This window comes from Oncorhynchus mykiss, chromosome 25 (genome assembly GCF_057628025.1).
Source record: "Oncorhynchus mykiss isolate SJ-2025 chromosome 25, ASM5762802v1, whole genome shotgun sequence".
Classification (NCBI taxonomy): Eukaryota; Metazoa; Chordata; class Actinopteri; order Salmoniformes; family Salmonidae; genus Oncorhynchus; species Oncorhynchus mykiss.
Genome location: NC_143046.1, coordinates 26,977,122 through 26,989,456, shown reverse-complemented (window position 1 = coordinate 26,989,456; position 12,335 = coordinate 26,977,122). Strand labels below are relative to the sequence as shown.

At 43.3% G+C, this 12,335-nt stretch overlaps 1 protein-coding gene across 38 annotated transcripts in view; it reads left to right on the top strand.

Moving 5' to 3' along the window:
* Positions 1 to 12,335, top strand: part of LOC110504427 (protocadherin gamma-A11-like) — a 244,201-nt gene that overhangs the window by 158,278 nt on the left and 73,588 nt on the right. For 2 of the 38 annotated variants that reach the window (XM_090219507.1, XM_090219506.1), the window contains exon 1: positions 56 to 2,657. The exons of 30 other annotated variants lie outside the window; for them this stretch is intronic. In XM_090219507.1, the coding sequence (XP_090075633.1) occupies positions 237 to 2,657 (2,421 nt within the window). In that variant the 5' untranslated portion in view covers positions 56 to 236. Of the gene's footprint in view, positions 1 to 55; positions 2,658 to 3,371; positions 5,962 to 6,027; positions 9,013 to 9,556; positions 12,125 to 12,335 lie in introns of those variants that run through there. 6 more of the 38 variants (XM_090219524.1, XM_090219520.1, XM_090219535.1 and 3 more) reach the window with 4 other exon arrangements.

Here is a 12,335-nt window from a genome sequence, read left to right as displayed (position 1 = left end):
TTGCAGTATTAGAGCACATTTGCAGCAGTACCTCCCCCATCTTCTCCGTACATGAGAGAGAGAAAGAGCCGCACGCAGAGCGCACAGTCCGGGTTACAGAGAACACTAAGCACCGAGACACCGAGCTGAGATTCTTTTGTTCTGGAGATACGGATTATTAGTAGAACATTTTCTTATTTTCTCGGTTTACACCTGAAGGAAATATACTATTATCATAACTGATTATATGGTGTTTGATGCTTCATGTTGAAGGGAAAATGTCGGACAGAACAATGACACGGCAAGTACTGTTGTTTATCTCGGTCCTCTCTCTCAGTTCAGTACACGGGCAGGTTAGTTACTCCATTCCCGAGGAAATGGCGAAAGGCTCTTTAGTCGGTAACATAGCGCAGGATCTGGGTTTAGATATTAAAAGACTGAAATCAGGTAAAGCTCGTATTTATACAGGAGACAGCGCAGAGTACATCGAGCTGAATAAAGAAAGGGGAGTTCTCCTCATCAAAGAGAGAATAGACCGTGAATCACTCTGCGGACAGAGGACGCCTTGTGCACTACATTTTCAGATTATTCTAGAGAACCCGATGGAATTTTACACCATAACTGTTGAAATAACGGATGTTAACGACAATATTCCATCATTTGAAAAGAGTGACGTACAATTTAAAATAAGCGAGTCTGCAGTCAGTGGAGCAAAATTTATATTAGACGGAGCAATGGATCAGGATGTCGGTATCAATGGCCTACAAAGCTATACGTTGAAACCAACCGATCATTTTGCTCTTGAATTGCATAATCAAGCCGATGGCAATAAAAATGTAGAGATGGTTTTAAAGAAACCTCTAGATCGTGAAAGAGAAGAACAAATATCTCTGGTATTAACAGCAGCAGATGGAGGAGAGCCTCGGCTATCAGGAACAATGCAGATACTCATCACAGTGCTAGACGCCAATGACAATCCACCCGTTTTTACGCAGCATACATATAAAGCTACCGTTACTGAGCATTCCCCAAAAGGAACACTTGTAACTTCAGTGAGTGCATCAGATGCCGATCATGGATCAAACAGCAAAGTAACCTATTCAGTTCGAAACACTTTAGATGATGTCAGAGAAATGTTTGACGTTGACGAGGACAGTGGCGAGATTAGAGTAATAGGAAATGTTGATTACGAAAACACACGACGTTTTCAGATCAGCCTGCGGGCAAGTGATGACGGAGGCCTTACAGATTCATGCAAAGTCATAGTTGAAGTAGTTGACACCAATGATAATACGCCTAATATTAACATTATGTCTAAATCAAACGTGATCTCCGAAGATGCTAAAGCAGGTACTGTCGTAACTATGATGAATATTCAAGACCCAGATTCTGGTGATAATGGCAGAGTGCAGTGCTCTATTGACGAAAACATCCCGTTTTCAATGAAATCAACATCGAATAATTTCTTTACTGTAGTAACCGATAGTGACTTGGACCGAGAGAGAGCGTCTGAGTATAACATCAGTGTGACGTGCTCTGATGAGGGAGTGCCCTCGCTCTCCAGCAGCGTCACTCTCACCTTACAGATATCAGATGTGAATGACAACGCGCCTGTCTTTGAGAGGAGCTCATATGAGGCTTATATTATAGAAAACAACACACCGGGCCTCTCTATTTTCACAGTGAAAGCCAGAGACGCTGACTGGAACCAGAATGCCCGTGTTTCTTACATACTGGAGGACTCCTCGGTTAACGGAGTGCCCGTCTCCTCATATGTGTCCGTTAGTGCTGATAGTGGAGTCGTCCATTCAGTGCGCTCTTTTGACTACGAGCAGATCAAGGATTTCCAGTTCCGCGTAAAAGCGCAGGATGGAGGCTCTCCTCCACTCAGTAGTAATGCTACTGTCACCATCTTCATCCAAGATCAGAACGACAACGCGCCTCAGGTTCTGTACCCTGTCCAGACTAGCAGCTCTCTGGTGGCTGAAATTGTGCCTCGTTCAGCAGATGTGGGATATCTTGTCACTAAAGTGGTGGCTGTTGATGTGGACTCTGGACAGAATGCCTGGCTCTCGTATAAACTGCAGAAAGCGACAGACAGGGCGCTGTTTGAAGTGGGTTTACAGAATGGAGAAATAAGAACTAATCGCCAAGTCAATGATAAAGATGCTGTGAAACAAAGACTCACTGTTGTAGTGGAGGACAACGGGCAGCCCTCTCGTTCAGCTACAGTCAATGTTAACGTAGCGGTGGCGGACAGCTTCCCTGAAGTGCTCTCGGAGTTCACTGACTTTACGCACGACAAGGAGTACAATGACAACCTGACTTTTTACTTAGTCTTGGCTTTGGCTGTAGTTTCATTTCTGTTCATCACATGTTTAGTGGTTATTATATCAGTGAAAATATACAGATGGAGACAGTCTCGCGTCCTCTATCATTCCAATCTCCCGGTTATTCCGTATTATCCACCGCGTTACGCAGACACCTTGGGGACAGGAACTCTACAGCACGTGTACAATTACGAGGTGTGCAGGACGACTGACTCCAGAAAGAGTGACTGTAAGTTCGTCAGACCCTGTAGTCAGAACGTACTGATAATGGACCCCAGTTCTACAGGGACGATGCAGCGGATGCAGAGTGAAAATAACATCCTGGATGAAACAGACTCCCCACTAGAGGTCTGTTATATTTGAATCATTATCCTTCCCTTTAATCTAAGGTTGAACTGCGACATGTACATTTGTATCTGTTTCTTTCCGATTTTAGCTGTTTCTAAATCTTGTCTTTATACCTGCGAAGGTTCCATGGTCAGAAGTGCTCTGAATTTCACTGATATTTGGCCATTTCAGCACCACGGTCGTGAACAGCGCCGCTCTCCAAAGCGGCTGTATTGCAATAGACCCTGTAACATAGTAAAGAGTGAATTATACAGGGATATCGACTAACCTTTGTAAAGATGACCAAACGTTTTACGTACTAGAAATTCGATTCATAAGTATATACACGTTTTCTGTATCCTACAAAATCCACAGTAATACCATAGTGCTGGTTATAGTTGCAGAAAGTTGCTTTCTATCCCGAGGATTAGTTTAGCGTAACGTGTATTTTGTTTATATTTCTTGTCCACATACTACTGGCATCATGGTTTACCTTTATCCTACATACATTGGCTGAAATGTGTTTATATAGCCTACATTACTGGGTTGGGTTAAGCTTGATAATGCTGTGTTTATTCCATGGAGATTCATACCTTCCCAAATATGTTGGAAGGTGTTTATTTTTAAGTATATCTGTTGTTCAGTAGATTGAACTCAAAGGGACGCTGTCGGTCAGTGTGTTGTAGTTTTAGAGCGGATTTGCAGCAGTACCTCCCCCATCATCTCGCTATATTAGAGAGAGAAAGAGCCGCATGCAGAGCGCACAGTCCGGGTTACAGAGAACACTAAGCACAGAGACACAGAGCTGAGATTATTTTGTTCCAGAGTGGTGGAGTTTAGCGACATATTTTTTCTTCACTAAACAGTGAAAACTAATGAAATATCACGGCGTTCTTTACGGATTGTAACGTGTTTTTTGTTTGATATGGGAAAGAAAATGTCGGACAGAACAATGACACGGCAAGTACTGTTGTTTATCTCGGTCCTCTCTCTCAGTTCAGTACACGGGCAGGTCAGTTACTCCATTCCCGAGGAAATGGCGAAAGGCTCTTTAGTAGGTAACATAGCGCAGGATTTAGATTTAGATATCAAAAGACTGAAATCAGGTAAAGCTCGTATTTTTACTGGAGACAGCGCAGAGTACATCGAGCTGAACAAAGAAAGGGGAGTTCTCCTCATCAAAGACAGAATAGACCGTGAAACTCTCTGCGGAATGACAACGCCATGTGCATTGCATTTTCAGATAATTCTAGAAAACCCCATGGAATTCTTTCGGGTAACTGTTGAGATTACAGATGTAAACGATAATGCTCCTAGTTTTAAGAAGACAGAGAAACGTTTTGAAATCAGTGAGTCTGCAGTGATTGGCGCTACATTTATGCTGGAGATAGCAATAGATCCTGACGTTGATCTTAACTGTCTCCAGAGCTACACTCTTAATCCCATTGATTTTTTTCATTTAAAACTAAAAAATCAACCCGATGGAAGTAAAAAGGTAGAGATGGTTTTGCAGAAGCCTTTAGATCGGGAGAAACAGGAGCAGCTATCTTTAGTATTAACAGCTATAGACGGAGGCGAACCGCAGCTATCTGGAACAGTGCAGATACATGTTACAGTGTTAGATATAAACGACAATGCACCTGTTTTTACGCAGGAGATTTACAAAGCAACGGTTGTTGAGAATTCACCTAAAGGAGCCTTATTGGCCACTGTTAGCGCCTCTGATGCGGATAAAGGGTCTAATAGCATGGTTAGCTATTCTTTCTCCAGCAGTACTGATCTCTTTGAGTTAGACAGCGAAAGTGGTGAATTTAGACTAATCGGTCATGTAGATTATGAAAAGGCAAAATATTATCAAATGTTTATCGAGGCAATGGACGAAGGAGGGCTTTCTGATTCCAGTAAAATAATCATAGATGTTATTGACGTCAATGACAACAGCCCCATTATTATTATAATGTCTAAGTCTAGTTCAATAGCGGAAGACTCTATCTCTAATACAGTTATAGCCATGATCAGCGTTAACGACCCAGATTCTGATAGTAACGGACAGGTACACTGTGGAATAAATGAAAACATTCCATTCACCATTAAATCCATATCCAACGCCTTTTACAGTCTAGTAACAGACAGTGACTTGGACCGAGAGAGAGCCTCTGAGTATAACATCAGTGTGACGTGCTCTGATGAGGGAGTGCCCTCGCTCTCCAGCAGCGTCACTCTCACCTTACAGATATCAGATGTGAATGACAACGCGCCCGTCTTTGAGAGGAGCTCATATGAGGCCTACATTATAGAAAACAACACACCGGGCCTCTCTACATTCACAGTGAACGCCAGAGACGCTGACTGGAACCAGAATGCCCGTGTTTCTTACATACTGGAGGACTCCTCGGTTAACGGAGTGCCCGTCTCCTCATATGTGTCCGTTAGTGCTGATAGTGGAGTCATCCATTCAGTGCGCTCTTTTGACTACGAGCAGATCAAGGATTTCCAGTTCCGTGTAAAAGCGCAGGATGGAGGCTCTCCTCCTCTCAGTTCAGTGGTCGCTGTTAGAATATTAGTCCAGGACCAGAACGACAACGCGCCTCAGGTTCTGTACCCAGTCCAGACTAGCAGCTCTCTGGTGGCTGAAATGGTGCCTCGTTCAGCAGATGTGGGCTATCTTGTCACTAAAGTGGTGGCTGTTGATGTGGACTCTGGACAGAATGCCTGGCTCTCGTATAAACTGCAGAAAGCGACAGACAGAGCGCTGTTTGAAGTGGGCTTACAGAATGGAGAAATAAGAACTATTCGCCAAGTCAATGATAAAGATGTTGTGAAACAAAGGCTCACTGTTGTAGTGGAGGACAACGGGCAGCCCTCTCGTTCAGCTACAGTCAATGTTAACGTAGCGGTGGCGGACAGCTTCCCTGAAGTGCTCTCGGAGTTCACTGACTTTACGCACGACAAGGACTACAATGACAATCTGACTTTTTACTTAGTCTTGGCTTTAGCTGTAGTCTCATTTCTGTTCGTCACGTGTTTAGTGGTTATTATATCAGTGAAAATACACAGATGGAGACAGTCTCGCGTCCTCTATCATTCCAATCTCCCGGTTATTCCGTATTATCCACCGCGTTACGCAGACACGTTGGGGACAGGAACTCTACAGCACGTGTACAATTACGAGGTGTGCAGGACGACTGACTCCAGAAAGAGTGACTGTAAGTTCGTCAGACCCTGTAGCGAGAACGTACTGATAATGGACCCCAGTTCTACAGGGACGATGCAGCGGATGCAGAGTGAAAATAACATCCTGGATGAACCAGACTCCCCAGGAGAGGTCTGTTATATTTGAATCATTATCTTTTCCCTAAAAAATATACGTCGTGTGATTTAAACTGTTTGAAATCAGATATGGACTTGCAAGTTTTACGGTCAGACATACTCTTCATTCCGCTGATATGTGACCATTTCAGCACCATGGTCATGGACAGCTGAAAGAGGCTGTAAATCAGTGGGTATCTTGTAGTGTGCTATATTAGCATAGTTTAAATTCATACACATCTTACTGTCATGTTGGTTTACATGGTCATTAATACTTAGGCCGATATGTGTTGATATAGAATGATAGTGCTGCATTTGATCCCATGCAGATTTAAACCAGCCCAAATATCTTGTAATAATTTTCGTGTTCTGTAGTTCAGTGAATTTAACTCAGAGGGACGCTGTTGGTCAGTGTGTTACAGTTTTAGAGCACATTTGCAGCAGTACCTCCCCCATCATCTCCGTACATGAGAGAGAGAAAGAGCCGCACGCAGAGCGCACAGTCCGGGTTACAGAGAACACTAAGCACCGAGACACCGAGCTGAGATTCTTTTGTTCTGGAGATACGGATTATTAGTAGAACATTTTCTTATTTTCTCGGTTTACACCTGAAGGAAATATACTATTATCATAACTGATTATATGGTGTTTGTTGTGTCATGGTGAAGGGAAAATCTCGGACAGAACAATGACACGGCAAGTACTGTTGTTTATCTCGGTCCTCTCTCTCAGTTCAGTACATGGGCAGGTTAGTTACTCCATTCCCGAGGAAATGGCGAAAGGCTCTTTAGTTGGTAACATAGCGCAGGACTTGGGTTTAGATATTAAAAGACTGATATCAGGTAAAGCTCGTGTTTATACAGGAGACAGCGCAGAGTACATCGAGCTGAATAAAGAAAGGGGAGTTCTCCTCATCAAAGAGAGAATAGACCGTGAATCACTCTGCGGACAGACGACGCCTTGCGCTTTACATTTTCAGATTATTCTAGAGAACCCGATGGAATTTTATAGTATTACGGTTGAAATAACAGATATTAATGATAATGCACCCAGTTTCGAAAAAAATGAAATTAAATTCAAAATCAGTGAGTCTGCTGTGACAGGGGCTAAATTCTTATTAGAGAGGGCGATGGATTCTGATGTTGGCGTTAACGGCCTACAGAGCTATTCCCTTACGCAAACCGACCATTTTGCCATAAAACTAAAAGATCAGCCAGATGGAGGGAAAATGGTTGAAATGGTTCTACAGAAGCCTCTCGATCGAGAAAAAGAGGAGGAAATTTCCCTTGTATTAACAGCTACTGATGGAGGCGAATCTCAGATGTCTGGGACTGCACAGATCCATATCACTGTGCTGGACGCCAACGACAATGCCCCTGTCTTTACACAGCCAATATACAAGGCTACCATTACTGAGAATGCCCCTAAAGGATCAGTTGTAGCTGCAGTAAGCGCATTTGACGCTGATAAAGGCGCACATTCTAAGATAACATATTCAATTTCAAACACAATTGCTGATGTGCGAGACATTTTTGAAATAAATGAATTCGACGGACATTTGAAAGTAAAAGAAAATGTTGATTATGAAAAGGCCCGTCACTATCAGATACATGTTCAGGCCAGTGATGACGGTGGGCTGACTGATTCGTGTAAAATAATTATTGACGTCATTGATATAAATGACAACAAACCAGCTATTAATATTATGTCCAAGACTAACGTCATAACAGAAGATTCTATACCCGGTACTGTAGTAACTATGATTAATGTACAAGACCCAGACTCAGGTGAAAATGGTAAAGTACAGTGTTCGATAAACGACAATATTCCATTTACAATTAAATCAACGACGAATAATTTCTTTACTTTAGTAACAGACAGTGACTTGGATCGAGAGAGAGCCTCCGAGTATAACATCAGTGTGACGTGCTCTGATGAGGGAGTGCCCTCGCTCTCCAGCAGCGTCACTCTCACCTTACAGATATCAGATGTGAATGACAACGCGCCTGTCTTTGAGAGGAGCTCATATGAGGCCTACATTATAGAAAACAACACACCGGGCATCTCTATATTCACAGTGAAAGCCAGAGACGCTGACTGGAACCAGAATGCCCGTGTTTCTTACATACTGGAGGACTCCTCGGTTAACGGAGTGCCCGTCTCCTCATATGTGTCCGTTACTGCTGATAGTGGAGTCATCCATTCAGTGCGCTCTTTTGACTACGAGCAGATCAAGGATTTCCAGTTCCGCGTAAAAGCGCAGGATGGAGGCTCTCCTCCACTCAGTAGCAATGTGACTGTGAAAATAATGATCCATGACCAGAATGACAACACGCCTCAGGTTCTGTACCCAGTCCAGACTAGCAGCTCTCTGGTGACTGAAATGGTTCCTCGTTCAGCAGATGTGGGATATCTTGTCACTAAAGTGGTGGCTGTTGATGTGGACTCTGGACAGAATGCCTGGCTCTCGTATAAACTGCAGAAAGCGACAGACAGGGCGCTGTTTGAAGTGGGTTTACAGAATGGAGAAATAAGAACTATACGCCAAGTCAATGATAAAGATGCTGTGAAACAAAGGCTCACTGTTGTAGTGGAGGACAACGGGCAGCCCTCTCGTTCAGCTACAGTCAATGTTAACGTGGCGGTGGCCGACAGCTTCCCTGAAGTGCTCTCGGAGTTCACTGACTATACGCACGACAAGCAGTACAATGACAACCTGACTTTTTACTTAATCTTGGCTTTAGCTGTAGTCTCCTTTCTCTTTATCGTATCCATCATAGCCATACTGTCAGTGAAATGCTACAGATGGAGACGCGAGCAAATGTTTTACAAATCTAATGGGAATCTCCCAGTTATTCCATACTACCCGCCCCTTTACGCAGACGTAGGAGGCACAGGGACTCTGAGACAGGTGTATAATTACGATGTGTCTGGAACGACTGACTCCAGAAAGAGTGATATGAAATACGTCAGACCTTACAGTCAGAGCATCATTAGTCTGGACGGAACACAGACACTCCCCCATGCTCAGAGGGACAAACGGATCAATGACGATTCAGACAGTCAGGTGAGCATGAAAAATCGTCTCTCATACCCTCAGAATAATTATGACGTCACCGTTTTTGGTGTCATGACCTTATTCTGATACTACCTTATTCTTATTTTAACGTTAACCATAGTTATTTTGCAAGTGTTGCCTATGTTTTCTTTTGTCCAACACTGAAAGGTTGGCTTCACTCTTGAATTTCTGAAAGGTGTTTCCTATGGCCTTTACCTCTGACTGATTTGTGATTTCACACCATGCGTAATGGCCCAATTGTAACCATCAGCTATATACTTTAAGCCAAATAACCATCAGTTGATGTGTTGTTCTTCACAGCTCATTTATAAAGGAAAATCGTCATTGTCATCATACCTTGCGTATAGTGTGTTTTACTACAAGATATTGGGGTTTGGATATGCTTAGGTTTTACGCATGATTGTAGAGCACAAGTGTTTTCAATATTCTGTGTGTAGTTTACACGTATGAACTCAGAGGGCCGCTGTTGGTCAGTGTGTTGCAGTTTTGGAGCAGTTTTGCAGCAGTACCTCCCCCATCATGTCGATATATTAGAGAGAGAAAGAGCCGCACGCAGAGCGCACAGTCCGAGTTACAGAGAACACTAAGCACCGAGACACCGTACTGAGCTTCTTTTGTTCTCGATTTTTGGGCACTGAAACAAATGGAATATTACTGATTTCTTAACGGATTATAACATAAGGTGTTTTATATCCCAGAGAAAATGTCGGACAGAACAATGACACGGCAAGTACTGTTATTTTTCTCGGTCCTCTCTCTCAGTTCAGTACACGGGCAGGTCAGTTACTCCATTCCCGAGGAAATGGCAAAAGGCTCTTTAGTCGGTAACATAGCGCAGGATCTGGGTTTAGATATAAAAAGATTGATATCAGGTAAAGCTCGTATTTATACTGGAGACAGCGCAGAGTACATCGAGCTGAATAAAGAAAGGGGAGTTCTCCTCATCAAAGAGAGAATAGACCGTGAAGCGCTTTGTGAACAGACGACGCCTTGTGCACTGCATTTCCAAATTACTTTAGAAAACCCGATGGAATTATACCCGGTAACTGTAGAGATTACAGATATAAACGACAACGTTCCCACTTTTCAAAAGACTGAGCGACGTTTGGAAATCAGCGAGTCAGCTGTGACTGGATCGAAATTTATGTTAGAGAAAGCAGTGGATCCAGACATTGGTTTAAATGGCCTCCAAAGCTACTCACTGAAACACGCTGATCATTTTGTTCTGAAATTGCATAGTCAGGCAGACGGGAGTAAAAAGGTTGAGATGGTTTTACAGAAACCTCTAGACCGAGAGAAACAGGAGCATATGTCTCTGTTGTTAACTGCTCTGGATGGAGGGGAGCCTCTGCTATCAGGGACAATGCAGATACACGTCACAGTGCTGGATGCAAACGACAATGCGCCCGTTTTTACCAAACCAGTGTATAAGGCAACAATAAGTGAGAATTCACAAAAAGGAACGTTTGTCACGACAGTTAGTGCGTCTGATGCAGATAAAGGCACAAATGGAGAAGTGTCTTACGTGATTGCAAATAGCATGAACCGTCTTTCAACGTTATTCCACATTAATGAAGATGGTCATTTGATATTAGATGGACAAGTTGATTATGAAAAATTCAGAAGTTATCAGATTGATATAGAAGCCATAGATAATGGTGGTCTCTCGGACTCAAGTAAAATAATAATTGATGTCAGTGACGTAAATGACAATAGTCCTCTAATCAATTTGATTTCCAAATCCGGTATAATACCAGAGGATTCCCGTCCTAACACAGTAATAGCTATGATGAGCGTAAACGACCCTGATTCTGAGAGTAATGGTAAAGTTAACTGTGGCATAAATGAGAACATCCCTTTCACCATTACATCTACATCTAATGGATTCTATAGTCTAGTAACTGATAGTGGCTTGGACCGAGAGAGAGCCTCTGAGTATAACATCAGTGTGACGTGCTCTGATGAGGGAGTGCCCTCGCTCTCCAGCAGCGTCACTCTCACCTTACAGATATCAGATGTGAATGACAACGCGCCTGTCTTTGAGAGGAGCTCATATGAGGCCTACATTATAGAAAACAACACACCGGGCATCTCTATATTCACAGTGAAAGCCAGAGACGCTGACTGGAACCAGAATGCCCGTGTTTCTTACATACTGGAGGACTCCTCGGTTAACGGAGTGCCTGTCTCATCATACGTGTCCGTTACTGCTGATAGTGGAGTCATCCATTCAGTGCGCTCTTTTGACTACGAGCAGATCAAGGATTTCCAGTTCCGCGTAAAAGCGCAGGATGGAGGCTCTCCTCCTCTCAGTAGCAATGTGACTGTGAAAATAATGATCCAGGACCAGAATGACAACACGCCTCAGGTTCTGTATCCAGTCCAGACTAGCAGCTCTCTGGTGGCTGAAATGGTGCCTCGTTCAGCAGATGTGGGATTTCTTGTCACTAAAGTGGTGGCTGTTGATGTCGACTCTGGACAGAATGCCTGGCTCTCGTATAAACTGCAGAAAGCGACAGAAAGTGCGCTGTTTGAAGTGGGTTTACAGAATGGTGAAATAAGAACTGTACGCCAAGTCACTGATAAAGATGTTGTGAAACAAAGGCTCACTGTTGTAGTGGAGGACAACGGGCAGCCCTCTCGTTCAGCTACAGTCAATGTTAACGTGGCGGTGGCGGACAGCTTCCCTGAAGTGCTCTCGGAGTTCACTGACTTTACGCACGACAAGGAGTACAATGACAACCTGACTTTTTACTTAGTCTTGGCTTTGGCTGTTGTCTCATTTCTGTTCATCACATGTTTAGTGGTTATTATATCAGTGAAAATATACAGATGGAGACAGTCTCGCGTCCTCTATCATTCCAGTCTCCCGGTTATTCCGTATTATCCACCGCGTTACGCAGACACTTTGGGGACAGGAACTCTACAGCACGTCTACAATTACGAGGTGTGCAGGACGACTGACTCCAGAAAGAGTGACTGTAAGTTCGTCAGACCCTGTAGTCAGAACGTACTGATAATGGACCCCAGTTCTACAGGGACGATGCAGCGGATGCAGAGTGAACAGAACATCCTGGATGAATCAGACTCTCCACTAGAGGTCTGTTATATTTGAATCATTCCTTTTCTTCAAAAATATATATTTGTATGGGTAGTGCATTTAACTGTGTAACATCAAGTCTTTAAATTTGGAAACTTTCCATGTTCAGAAATTCGACACATTTTTCCAATTTGGTCAATTCAGGCTTTTTCACAGAGGACCTGTAACGGAATGAAGGGTGAATCATCGTTGTCAAGATCATGATGCCTTT